Source organism: Opisthorchis viverrini (assembly GCF_000715545.1).
Source record: "Opisthorchis viverrini unplaced genomic scaffold opera_v5_1, whole genome shotgun sequence".
NCBI lineage: Eukaryota > Metazoa > Platyhelminthes > Trematoda > Opisthorchiida > Opisthorchiidae > Opisthorchis > Opisthorchis viverrini.
Genome location: NW_008751657.1, coordinates 4,491,063 through 4,505,770, shown reverse-complemented (window position 1 = coordinate 4,505,770; position 14,708 = coordinate 4,491,063). Strand labels below are relative to the sequence as shown.

General features: G+C 43.1%; 1 protein-coding gene across 1 annotated transcript; it reads right to left on the bottom strand.

Annotated features, from left to right (window-relative positions):
* Window positions 1-9,168: 9,168 nt before the first annotated feature.
* T265_00069 (hypothetical protein) lies at window positions 9,169-13,692 on the bottom strand (the record flags this gene model as incomplete). Its single annotated transcript, XM_009163726.1, has 2 exons — window positions 9,169-10,019; window positions 13,411-13,692. The coding sequence occupies 2 exons, from the start codon at window positions 13,604-13,606 to the stop codon at window positions 9,559-9,561; spliced, it is 657 nt and encodes a 218-aa protein (XP_009161990.1).
* Window positions 13,693-14,708: the final 1,016 nt, after the last annotated feature.

The window sequence follows — 14,708 nt, the reverse complement described above, 5'->3', positions numbered from 1 at the left end:
GGACCAAATTACTGTCAGTGTGAGTGTTCCCTGTACATCACAGGCATACTCAGGTCCTCTGTTGTATCAAAAAACTTGTGAAATAATTCTTTCACATAATATTATCGCCTTTTGCCATTGCATGCAACCGTGCGTGGTTTGTGCCATTTTATGCTCAGTATACCAATAGAAAATTTAGTATTTCCCTATGTGGCACCCTTACACTTTCTAGGATGCACGTTCATGGTTCCAATGAACAGCCTGTCCATTTAAATCCCGTCGGTGCTTATTCTAGCTGGCAACTACCAGGGCTCAGACCGCTTCCGGAATTCCCCTGAATCTGTAGAACCAAGGGATGCTGATTTCTGTCCTTCCGTGCAAACTATCCGCCCGATACTAGTCATTTTATCTTGATGTGATGATTAATTGTTGCGCGGAAAAACCCCAGCAGCAATCGTTTCTGTCTCAGTGGCAAAGCAGAGAATTGGTTTGGTCGCACTATATGGTGCCGAAATACAGTAGTCCTTCCGTTATCACTGGAGCTCCCAGAATGCCCTGCACGAGCTTCAGTCTCGCTTAAAGCTGAGTAACTTGTTTTATGGTGAAACCACCTCATTTCCAAATTACATTGCTCTTAACGGGAGAATCAAATGAACGACTTGTTCATGATTCTTCAGCTTAATTTGTTGTGCAAAGCCTGCCTCATTTTTCAGTTGACAGACACTTATGAACACCAGGATTGAGATTTGCTCTATGCGTTGCCGTATGAATGCAATCCTGATGGTATTTTTGCCGCAAATGCGTGCTGAAAGGTAGCTAATCTGTTCGCGTTGTATGGGGATGTAACTACAGACAAGCAGATAGAGAACTATGTAAATGGTTACAGTGTCTACTTGCATTGTCCCCAGGAACATAGCTAACATATTTAGAATATGGATTCTAATGCAAGCCTTAGGTGTAACCGGCAGAAAGATATTCGGCTCGGAGTGGAACGTTTAGAAATTCCTCAGACTGACTCCACGTGACTGATTGAGTGATAAGGAGCAGCACACCGAACACCATACAATGATGTTACTCCTGAAACTTTCAGTGGAAATATTTTTGTTTTACTTGAACCATGAAATTGATGGATAAAACTGTCGAATAGCCTTGCATACTTAGTTCCTTCCTTAGGGCCGGGTAAAAAAGTGGCGCTTAGGGTGTCAGTCTATTATTACAAAGTAGAGTTTTTATCCTTCCTGAAATGCATCATTAGTTTTTATCCTTCCTGAAATGCCTCATTTTATGGACCCTGCTACGCGGTGGACCCGGTTTCCATGCACATGAAATATATATATATATATATATATATATATACATATAGTATTCAGGCATTAGTTTTCGGCATTTCAAATGCCACACAGTGTTGTATACTTGCTCTTTGTGCATGTTTTTGTACTATCAAATTGATATATGCCGCAGGTAGCAATGGGTGCTAAGTTTTGAATGGCTGTAAGCGTGTATGATTTTTTCTGACTCAATAAAAAACCACTACGTTTAATACAAACTCCTCGTATGGAAACGTGATAAATTTTGGTGGTCATTGAGAAGAAAGGTTGTTCGTTTTAATTACTCAAGCGTACACTCATGGTGTCTCCTCGATTCCTGACAATCTTGACGAACGACTGCCTCATCAACGACCTAACAATCGAAATGGTTTCCTCATCGACTTTCAGACACAGTTATGTTTATTTCCATAGTTTACCACGGTTTGAAGCTATCGAATCTTCCAGTGCTATTTCATACAACACGTTTATGAGTAGCTTTTCTCTCGGATGTACTCCTACGTAGCCGTCAGTAAATTACCAGTGACAATGTGATTGTACACATCTGTGATTTATGGGCTGTGTACGGTGGTCAGGGTCGCAGCAGAAAATGACAGCAGATTCAGTAAGATGAGCTCGAATCGCTGTAAATAATGGAAGTAGATAACGCGAGAATATTGTCTAATAACATGATGGAGTGTTTGGCTGCTTGACCTTGTCGTTTCCGTCAGTGCACACAATCATGAATAGATATACCGGTTCTCCGATCCCTTAACCTTTCAAACAATATGCACCAGCGCAGCTAAAACTCCTTCCGTGTTCTGTCTCAAGGTTATGAATTCCCACTTTAGGTACCTTCAGTTAGGAACATGCTTCAGTAGAGAAGACCCGACGAGGCATGCAAACCACATGATTGAGCCAGTGTGGTAGGTGCAGCGGAATGTAATGATTGATTGATTTATCGCTAAAAATTATCCGTCGCTCACCGTTGATCATTCGATGTTCTCATATTACATGTGCACTGTTTTGAAGGCACTAATAATCCAGCACAGTGAATAGGCTTCACAACCGTAAAATATCACTAGACTCATTGGAGCATTCTAGGCCCTGGGTTTCACGTCCGCCTCAGGGATGCACACTTGCCACAGTAGATACAGATCACCAAGTCAACTTGCTTACACGTCCTTGTTTATTACTTTTAATGTTACTAAATTTCAGTTGCAAGGAACTGATGAAGTAACTTCGCAACCGAAGTGGACCATTTAATGCATAGCGACCAATAATGCTTAGTCTCAACGTAGGAATCGTCTAAGGTCACTAGGTGATGAATATACGCTGTGATGTCCAGAACTCAATAAAAGCACTCATAGATGTGCTTGCGGTTGTTTTCGTTGTACTGCCACATTCATTTGCCCTCGTTATTGGCTTTGACCAGAATCGATGATATACCTCACTCAATGGCCGAACAGCAGTCGACCGCTTCATAATGTATCTAGAATTAGGTTGTCTTCCACTATTCACCAGTGTTCAATAGTATGTTCCTATAAACGTCGCCTGACACAAATACATCAAGGTTGTACTCACTCTTACTGCACAAACTGTCTCGTTTCACTGTGTTCTTCAGGTTTGGTGGGGGCCCAGTTCTCCGAAATCCTTCACCTTGCTCCGTGTGTCACGAGGCAATCATAATGAGACAACGAAGCGAGCTTCAGACATTTGAAAAAGTGAGTTGGAAAATGCATATTAGAACTATGATTCGTAAATCTTCCATCCACAGTCTAAGGTTCGTTTGATGTGGGAATTAGACAGATAGAAGCTTGATGCAATGCTTTGGTAACAAGTTTATCCGCTGACGAAGTTCAAGCAATATTTGCGTTCAGCGTTTTAAGACACCAAATTTCATCTTGTGGAATTATGCACTCATTTGCAAGTTTACTTGGTGTTGGCAGATCCGATCGAATTTTAAATGGCGATGTCAGCGTCATCCCGAATTCTCGGAGAACGTTTATGCATACTTACTCTTCAAAGATTCCGTAAAACAACCGTGTTATATTATTCGAAATCGTTCCGATTATTTTTTTCAGTTATTCAAACAGTGCGAGCCGGTAATGGAGTCGTGTGGTATCTATGCGGTCAGCAATGCTTGGTTTGACGTGTGGAAGGACTTTGTGGAAGGAAAGAGTTTAAGTAAGTTTTATGACCATTCTCACAGTTCCTACTGATTATTTACACGTACGGTACACTCATCACCCACCCTTACCTTTCTCTCTTTGTAGTCGCTCCCGGACCAATAGACAACAATGACATTGTGGACTACAGATCATCGAGATCCTACTTCAATAATTCCTTGTTTAGCTCTAGGCAGACGCTGTCCAGTCAACCTCGACTGAAGGAAAGTGTATCGTACAGCGAATTGTTTGAAGAATGCTGGGTAATGTTGCGCGATATTTATGGTGGTGGACCCGCAGTCTGCCTCCGAGCTGCGTCCAGTTGCATTTCAACAACACCGACAGATGAGGATGAACCAAATGGGTCACTTGCAGTGAATCAGTCGGTATTAACTGTTTCTCCATCAAACGTTTCACTATTATCCATTTCCGATCGAGGAGACAGTCCGGATTCGAATCGCACGCAGCCTCCACTGAAGAATGACAGCTCGTCCCAGTCCTGGGTTAGTTTATTTGAAGTCGTGTCTTCTGGCGCCCTTTGTATAGCATACGTGTCTAATGAATTTCTCATAGGGGAGGGTCGTTATACTTCGCTGAATAAAGATCGCGCTCGTGACAGTTACTTGACCGTTTTTCGATGATTCTCTGCCATTGTACGCACACCAGCCGCTTAGGGCACAAGGTGCAAAGTCCTGAGTAATCCATTATCTGATGCTTACCGTTGATAGTGAGTACTCCAAAACAAATTATTCGAGGATAAAAAATATCAATAGACGACACCTTACTTAGGTCCCATCATGCTTGATCACTAAAGCGTACATGATTCATTACGGTTTAAGAAGTAAAAAATTTGGAATGCGCATATGCCGAGTCAATGAAGGGATATTTTCTCACAACAAGGGGTGTATATTTGCAAGCGGAAACTTTGGAATACAAACATTAGTTGGTTGTTGTTTGAATATATCTTTTAGCGTCACAGTGCGCCCTTCTGCACATGTTTTGTTGTCAGTGGCTCGCCAATGGTTATTGTGTTATTTGACCATATATGTTATCAGAACTTATTCGCAATAGTGCCATAGCTGGCTCTTCACGCAAAGCTTTTCACATGCCATCTGGAATTGTATTCACGTGATATGACATCATGCAGCAACCATGCCGATTAGATTAAGTGCAACCGACCTGTTAAGTGGAGGTCATTGTCTCTCCTGGTTCACCACACATTTATTTCGGTCGAACAAAATCGTTTGTCAGTAATACTTCATCACCACAAGCTGGCAACTGGCTTTTTGTTTTCAGCTGAAGGCGCTTCTCCCTTTGTTGTTGAATTGACAAATTATGGTACACGCAGGCGTTCCCAATATGTGGTGCGTCGGCACATGCATCCGCAATTAATTAATGTGGTCCCACGGTGCGGTTATCAGCCATTGGCCGAAATGCTCTCTGATCGGTGTAATTGCAACCCATTTTGATGTCAGTCGATTTTAAACATTTGGGATCTATCAGTTGAATCATTTCCAGAGCACGTGTATGATGGCTTGAAATGGTGATCGGACCATATGTATGTGTGTGCTGTTTGGGATTCCGTGTCTGAGGATTACGAAAGCCTAAACCAGGTATTCCCAACCGTAGAGAATTCCCTCTTAAGGGGCGAAATCTAAGGTTTTCGGAGAGACTTGGTGACCACACGTTTTCAGGCTTTATATGGGCCGTGGGTCAGTTTCATATGGTATTTGTCGTCCATATTTATGAATTATGATGAACAGTATTTCTGTGCTGAAAATTGACCAGTTGAGTGAGACCACGTCGAGTGAGAGAATGAACCAGATTCACATAGCAAGTGAAATTCTTTGGGTAACGGAGGTTACTCAGCACCCTTCCTCAGTGTACTTAGAAGACCGTCTGAGTGTTCTTAAACATTTGCACGACAGGTTTCCTCCAAAGTGGTATTTTAACCCCCTCGTACACCCCCTTGGAGACTACCTTAGATGTCGAATGCAGGACAGTTGAAGCATCGAATAACGTAGACTCTGTACATTTACTCCATCTTTACTCCCTGCGATCCTGTATTCGCCAAAGCGGCTGTAGGTAACGTCATGAAGTCTCGTGTTGACTTTCAGGCTACAAAAACTAAGGAGGTAAGATAAAAGATAACCGTTCAGCTGTAACATCCTTTCGATGCGTAGCTGCTGTGTCACCCGAATTAAGCACGAGGGCTGAGCTGTCAAGCCTAGATAGGTGCAGTTGAAGTGCAGAGGTCGGGCTCGAACCACAGACTTTCCGGCCAGTAAGTTTGTGCCTTAAACAATAAGCTATCTGGAGCTCCAAAAATGCGGCTCTAAAAGCGGCAAACCTCAGCCGCTTGTGGTTGCACATTTATTATGTTACCAATAAAGTTCAACCAAATGACGTTTTCGTTAATATGTGCCAGTTCTCAGACCCAGAACTGAATTAATGTGCTCTTGATTCCTTGTCTTTCAGGTACACCAAGGTGCAGGTGATTCTGCACCCAGTCACACATATACCAGTCTTTCACTGGCCTCCAAGACGGACACGAAAGTGCTGTCCGTTAATGGGGACACGGAATCCGGCATCTATAGCAACGATCGAGTGAGCTACGCGACTCTATCTATCAAAGAGGACGCCGATGGCGATCGATCATCTTTTTCCGATAGCCTCAGCTATCTGGATGTTTCATATCGCTCCCACTCTGTAGAAAATTTGCTGTTTGTTACTGAAAAGACGGATTGGAAACAGCCTTTGTCACCATCTGCATCGACTACCATGAACGGATTTTCAAACAGTCTACATACCCATTCCATGGAACACTTATTTCTGAGCAACCAGCAACAGCGGGTATCTTCGTCCGTGTTCAGAGTGGCAGGTGATGGGCCGAACAAGGTCTCAAGGTCATCCCACATCAAAGGACAAAGAACAAATAGTAATAATAATCACCTCGTGACTGATGTTTGTAACAATACGGATACTGTACGGAGCGATGTATCTTGTCACAATAACGTTTATCACAAACGCCCTCGGTTATCGGTGAGGCTTTGAGACAAAACTGCTCTTTAGTATCATTACCAGCAATACTATCTTGAACGCCCAGATTGTCTGTTGTTTGGGCATAGTCAGATCACACTGTGATATGACCACCTTTCAGCCGGACGATCGTCGATCTCTCGAGCAACCTTATCCCATCTGTTGACCATTACGAACCACCAATCTCAGCATGCTTTCACAGTTCCTTCTTCCTCGTAATCACTATCATCGTTTTCTCTCCACTTCTGATTTATCCGTCCAGTTTGATTTTCGCTCGGGGTAGGATGGAGTTGTGCAATGATATAAAATATGATGGCGAGAAGCTCAGAGCCCTGAACTTGTTTTGTTTTGTTTTGTGCCTTTTGGGTCGCTTTAGGTTTCAGTGGGCCACAATAAGTTAACTGCGGGATAGATTGATCGATGCGTTTTCACACTTAATGTCATTTATCTCCGACGGTCGTTTTTCAATATTGAGCATGTGGCTAAGGTTGAAGGTGCACTCTAGTTAGTGCAGGAACACGAACACTTCGTTGCCTGGGAGCAGACAGCAACAGTATCAGAGGCAGTTACATGCATAATCGTTTAGCGCGATAAGGGCTTCATACTGTTTACCTCGTTGAGTTCTTTGTCAGTTTTGAGCCGTATACGGCATGTACGATGGTCCCAGATGCCACAGTTGTGTTCGTCTATTGAGAAAGACATGGAAATCAGAGACTACCAGGGGGTGATATTGAGAAAGACATGGAAATCAGAGACTATCTACCAGGGGGTGGTAGGGAATGTCGTGTGGCGTGATCTAAGCAATGGCAGCAGATTCCCGTCCCACAGTTATTTGCCACTGTAAGTGTGGCTGGAATATGACTTATCCAGGGTGCATAAAATGCACTTTTAGACAAACATAATTGCTCTCGAAATGGCATGCACCGGCTCGTCTGTAGTGAGGCCCACAAGTCGCGAAGACACAGTAACATGTTTTCTGCGTTTGTCTTCCGGCGACTACGAGAACACCGGACTCGGGCGCCTACTTATCTTTGTAGAGATATTCCACTGAAAACGAAGTACCTATGTAGTAATTACTTTCTGTGCATGTTTCAGTTTGAAATGCAGTGTGTGTGAAATTGTTTCACACCAGGTTTTTTTCTTATTTTTTCATCCGATCAATGTGGAATGTTTTTGTCATGACTCAGGTAGGTTTTTAACGATGCTTTTCTTCGGTACCCGTTATTAGGAGCATGATATGAATGTTGGAAAGTAATAGCATTCCAGCTTTTCGTGGGTCTATAAGTTACATTTGTACGGGGGTCAATGTTCCATCAGGGTGCTTTTCGGATGAGACACTAGAGTCTAGCCATATCTGTGTTGGAATGGTGGATTCGTATTCCTCTACAGCATTTCTGGTGAAAGGAAGAAGACCTTAGCTGCGGAGTTATTTATTAGAAAATACCAACTGACCAGTTGCAGACTATGGGATAGGGAAGCAAAACTCTCATTTGCATCTCATTTACAAAAACTGAACATCCATCTTCTCTTGAACGCGTCTTCTTGAACGTTCCTGGACATTCATTGACTCCAATCATTCATTGCTCAAATCTAAGCAAACGCCACAAAGCGACTTAACAAATTCCGCAATAGATCTTCATTTCAAGAGACGCAAAGCGGATTTGCAAGAAGAAAACATACTACTCGCATGCTTCCCCATCATTAGTATTATCGTTACATTGGTGTCCAACGTTCCTCCTTTTGACGAGCCCTCCAGCGCGATCGACGTTCGATCACCATAATGGTTTTCCACGCTCTCCCACAAGGATTGTTCCGAGGTACCATGTTCCTCCAGTCGGAGTCGGGACAAGATTTTTGCCTTGTGTGACTCGTGTTTTTCTGACATCAAGGCTACCAAGACAGTGGCCTAGATATGCTGTGCGTCAACACGACTGGTGCGAAGCAAAATTTGGAGGATCCACATACGGTCTCATGGTCAAACAACGATCGAACTGGCAATGTACGTCAAACTTAACGAGGAATTTCCTTTGATAAATTTCGTAACAAAATTGAAACCAGCCAGACCAGAGGTGATGAAGATCGGCTTTTTGCTCACCACGGATGAAGCCACTACAGAGTGGGCCGGTAGCCAACTCGATAATGTGCGCTCAGAGTATGTTCGTACACACATCGTCTCAGGGGATGCGACTATTTCAGCGCAATTTGTTACCTTTTTGACTTAATCAGATAACGCGGTATTTCAGCATCGTTTAGCAGTTTCATCCATATCTGGTCTTTTGCCATGGTGGAGTGATTACTGAGACCGAGTTCACTTGATTCTGCATGTAACTTGTTTTCTCGGTGATCTAAGTAGAACGCGATACCGCTCATGAACAGTGCCGAACAGCCACCTGATCTAGTCACACCCAACGTTTAAACGACTATCGTTCTAAGTACAGTACTCGCTCTCTATTACGACTCCGAAAATTCCAAACGAATCCTGCCGCCTTAAACCGGTGGGGAGGAAAGAGCCGCCCAACACCGTGATGACCGTGCATAACCAAGCGGTTGTTTTTCTAGAGGGATCGATAATGGAAGGGTCGATGGATGTTTGTTTCACGAGGAGAAAGAGTTACCAATTTCTAGGACATACTGGTATTTCTGCAAGTGATGTACAATGAACAAGTGCTCCAAGGGTTATAAAACACTCACAAGCAAAATATGGCAGTAAAATGGTTGGGTCTCGGCTGGTGCTTCATAATCTACCTGAAATACGATTTCCTTCAAGCTAGTCCGCCTCTCCTATATGGGTGACTTGATGTATGAAGATCCATCCCGCTCAAATAGATCGCGTCCAGTCAAACACAGCCATAGGTGCCGCTCGAACTTCATCGTTTTAGGAGATATGATTATACGTAATTGGTAAATTTCATGACCGATATCAAGAAAAACTCTTTCATAATCCTGCCTCTCATCTAATAATCGTCCGAGCCGTGAAATCTATATGAAATTGGTATCCGGAAATCATAAATTGTACTTCGATCCAAACGTACACGATGCAGTGCAGTGCAAAAGATGTAACCCGCAAACTATCTACTAAGACGCAGCTCTTGTTCAACCAACTTCGAAAACATCAACATTGGTTTACAGTTTTGTGTATCCTTCAAAGAATCACGGAAGCGCACAATCTCTGGATGTTCGTAGTTGAAGCGGTGAGTCAACGGAGGTGTTGATGGAAAAAATATTCCATTTTCCTTGTAGCTTCTCAGAGAACGCGACATTGTATCATAGGTCATTTTCGGGTTGTTCGTCGCCCTACCCCAGAGGGAAGCGACAAACTTTGTACCCTTATCCTCAGTCAATTCAAACAATCCATAGGTTTTATCCTTCCATCGAATATGTGGCTTTGTACTTTCCAGCTCAAGAAGACACATCAAAAACTGCCAAAGAATCGGTTTCCGCCTCCTCACTGTCTGGCCATTGAATTGTCCGTCACGGCCGTTTGATTCACAATCGTTTTCGTCATCTGTGGATTGGTTGTTCTTTACAGCTGGAACGTGAGGTAAACGATGACAAATAAGTGAAGCAGTGCACGAAGCCCACCAAATTCGCCAAAAAAAAAAAAACTAAACGAAAAAGAGGTCCACATACATACAGTTAGAAAGATAGGACATCGAAGTCCAGAGAAAAACTTTTTATACTAGTGCGTTGCCCCGATCCCGAGTGGGGGACAGAATTCATGACATTGTGAAGTTGTTGCTGTAGGCGAGGCGGGCCTTTTTTATCACTCAGTATCTTTTAGTTTGCTTAACCTCACTATCTCACGTTCCTCGCAAGATTTGGGAGTCGAACGTGAATTCTTGCCACCAAGGTTCGTGCGCAGAGAGTGTTGTTCGATTACTAATTGGCGTAAGTGGTCGCTTATTTTATTATAAATATTTTCTCATAAATATTGGTATTTTAGGGGTGAATATCAGTGTCTATATGATGCAGTTTATTGCGCACAATTGTTGAGAAACATTTGCCTAGAAGCTATCTTTCTTTCGTGCTAAGCGGATTGAACCACCCACCTGAAATGGTGTTAAATTTAGCGAAAAACATGTTGCTTCGTGTGCAGATGCGAAATCCAGTAAATGTTCTCGCCAATTCGAGGCTTCTGTGGCTAATCAGAATGCTTCTGATTGTTGGGCACCCCGTCTTGTGAAATTACAATAACCAGTCGTGAATGACCGAACGTCTTACCTCTGCTGGTTCACAAACCCTTACTATATTTCTGAGTCGTGTGACTAGATAAAATAGTAAAAGTTAGAGAACATTGATTTGTTTTGGACGTAAAGAACTACATTGTGGTGGTGAAGTGTACGGTAGCCGCAATACATGTCAGATCCACTATCCCGCACCAGATAATTCAGTGCAACCCTTTTAGGCTGATCAACTTTCCAACCAACCTCGACATAAGGACTCCGTACATTTCGGCTTCATTAACCCAGTATTCTTGCAACTAATATTATTCTGCTTTCACCTGAATTGACCTGGGTGAAATAGAAGAGGGAGAGAACCACTCGGTTCATGATCACCTTTCGCTGCCTGGATTAGAACTGACTGGTAAAATATACGAAATCAGCGCTGCTGTGTGAGTGAAAATCATTTTGCCGAAGACGGGTGAATTAAGGCGATGCAGCATATTGATCAGCTTCGTTTATTTATTGATTGGATCGATACACCACACCCATCAAGCTGTCAGCGTTTATCTGATTTCGTGAGTTATATTAATTAGTGCATCAGACCAAAATGTACCCACTGATCCACCTGACAAACGCAACCTTCTAGAACCCAGGGGAGTTTGTTTCATTTTCTAATGACTACTTGGCGATATTGTCATTCTAAGTATAACAGCATCGATGACCATGTTTTAATGAAATAACACCAGACTACCCACCACCACCTTGAGGGTGTGTTGCCTGATGACTCTCGGGAAAACTTGAACGGGGCTGTGCATACAAGAATGCGGTGTCATGACTTGCGTGCACAACATTGCAAGAACGGATATAAATCTCACTGGATAGAATAACTGGGGGCATAAAAGTGTGTCTGAACACTAACCATCTTGTTTCTGATTCCGTCGACAGCTCGCAAAAACATTGTTTAGCGAGGAGATCTCCACTATCCCTGGTTTTTGGCCTATATTTACACGGAAGATTCCGAATACTTTGACTTTACGTTGGTGACACCTATTGTGATAAAACGTGGTAACATCAGCAACTTCTACAACTATCTCAATAGAATGCTTCCTCACACAAAGTTTAGGACTGACTGAGACAAGGTCAAGTTGAGGGACACTATTTTTTCTTATCTGCAGAACACACGAAAAACGCGGGAAGTCAAAAAAATGCCGCCAACCAGAAATCAACAGACGTGAATACCGTCCTCAACGACTCGTCAGCACATAAAAAACAGTGAAAACTTATAGTGCCTTGGTAGTTTTAATTATGGTTAAAAGCATACATTAAGAGAAGAGGATACCCAGTAGGTTTAACTGGGTGAAAATGAAGTGTTGAATCCGGTATCAAGATCAAGTAAGGAATGAATTGGTACCACAGTCATATTTTTATTAAACAGAGACGTCTGCGCCTATTCAACGGGTGGTGAACGTAGCCAACACCAGAGTTGCGTTCCAGAAGGAAAAAGGTTATGCTCAATAAGATTGCGATTTAGTTATCACCTTCGGGTTAAAAAGATCAGAAAATGTGCACAAAAATGAATCCAACGGCTTCACTAAGGACAAGTGGCCGGAGAGCCACACATCAGAACTGGTGAGCACGAGGAAAGAATAACCAATCCAGTAAGAGATTTTGGATAGTATCAGATGCTGGTCATTAATCAAAGATGGCCTGACATGCGCGAGACACAGGATATTTAATAGATCTTTAGAATGTGGAAGTTTAATGGCTGGGCTAGGATTCACAGTTCCACCGCTGATGGCCGAGGGGCTAAAAGATCACCTGACGTCTCTTCGTGAACAGAATGTGGGACGTAGTACTGCCAAGCGTACAAATACCGGTCTTAGGTAGACCCAGCTACTAGTGACGGTATACAGCCATCAGTTAAGTATAATCATTAGCTGACGTGGCAGAAACTCGACTAAAATCCGCCTAATCCCTCCCCTTGACCCATCTGTTCAAGCTCACTCTGACAAAAACTCGGTGATAATTAACAGGAATCTTCACGGGTCAGTTTATTGTTTGTTGATCGGGTGGCTGCTGATATGTTCACCGAGCTTGGCAATCGACTAGCAAAAGTTTCACGTCCCATAGGGCGTGGCTGATAGAGACATTTCGAGGGACTACCTATTTCTTAGATCTGCTTTCCCCATCCCTGTTCTCGACAGAAACGAAAAAAAGGTGGACAATTTGTGATCTGGAAATGTGGCAGGCCAGTTGTTAGCAGAGAACGTAGTCGAGCTGACAACTGCCGCCCTTCAGACAGAGGCTCCAAGACTCCACTGATCAGTGGTTTACGGAACTGACAAGCGTACAGTCATACAGACACTGGCGCCGTTGCATCAAACTTATCGCTATCAGCCCGCAACTATTCAGTTTTTGGTCCATCCAAACAGCTGGAATGATTTAGCATCATTCAGTTCAGTAAATCACCACCGCCCCCCAACGTTTAAGCATCCTTCCCCGCTCCACTATTTTTCTAGCAACCGGAATCAGTGTACCTCTGACGTAGGTTTTATGGCTGAATAATCGGAGCTAATTGTGTGACTTGTCTAAAATGGTCCCCCAAAAGAGAACGGATAGAGAGAACTTAGGAAGACCACTGTTTCCAATAACACGGTCAACATTTACTCTAAATACTACTTAAAAGGGTGCAAAAACGGGCACTTATGTGAAAGGAATATTAGTTTAGTTGCCTACTATGAGCTACTACCAACTCACACAATCTCAAATCTTGGAATTTTGCAAAGAGATCTTTCCCGGCCTCTGAACCGAATATCTTTTCGAATTTCGCACTGGATTTCCATGTCAAGAACTCCGCCACACAGGAGGTCACATACACACCATCCTGAAGATTAGTTACATCTGAATATCGCCATCGAGCTTTCAATAGCAGTTGCGTGGCTTTCATTTCCATCAATTGGTCGACCAGTGCACAGTTGGAGGACGGCTAATTAATCGATGACAGTTACCGGAGATCAGTAACCTACATACATCCTGTTCACTCCACTTTCTCCGGAACGTTCTCCCACCATATAGCTTAATCTGTGGGCCGTTTAAATGAGACCGCAAAATGAACTTCGTACCGAGCTCCGTGGTTTACGCATGACACTCCGGGGTTGTGTGATCAATAAGACGATAGACAATGTGAAATACGTCAGTCATTACTCCTGTGGTCAGGTTAGTCTTTCGACCCGAAGAAAGTTGTCGCTTGGTGATGTCAATATCCCATTCGCATCAGACAATCGTTCAAACAAAAAAGCATTCCATCACTCAATTCACATGAATTCAGCACCACATTTCCATTATCGAAGGTGCCACACAAGCCGCCAATATATTTCTGTCATTTTGTAAGCTCGCTTTTCAGAATAAATAATGACACCACCCAAGAGTGCCCATATGACGACAACTTTAAATTTCTGCTGGTTCTCACAATTTCCCTACGCATAACTGTGCAAACCACCAGCTTGGTTTCGTCGTTTGCGAACAGGCACGGTTCACCGAATGATGAAGATTCGCTTCAGTCCATCATTGTGGAGACACCTGAAACGTTTGCTTAGCGTGTACATCCTTTGAGGTATAAAACGAATAGGTTTGGCATTTTGCCAAATATGATTGTATGGTCCTGACAACGAGTGTAGAGGAATCTGGATCATCTGAAGAGAATAGAACGGCACCCTACCCATTAATTCTCGGACCCTGTTTTTTCGAACAACTTCAGATGCACATATGCAGATTATGTGGTCTTCGCAAACCACCAATGGTTTCCGTGCATCGCTGATACTCAAGATCTTCTCAAGGTTTTCAAGTTACCATTGCGGCACAAAAAATTACAAAGTTGAGAAAACAATGCAGCATATTATTGGTCCGCATGTAACTAAGATATCAAGACTGTCATCTCATAAGTAGCGTACAAGCATGGTCGATTGCCACGCTTTTGTTTATGAGGCTGCGGCAAGTCGGCCATATTTGTTACCTAACACGGGAAAGAAACTTGGGTTTATTCGACGAGTGGAACA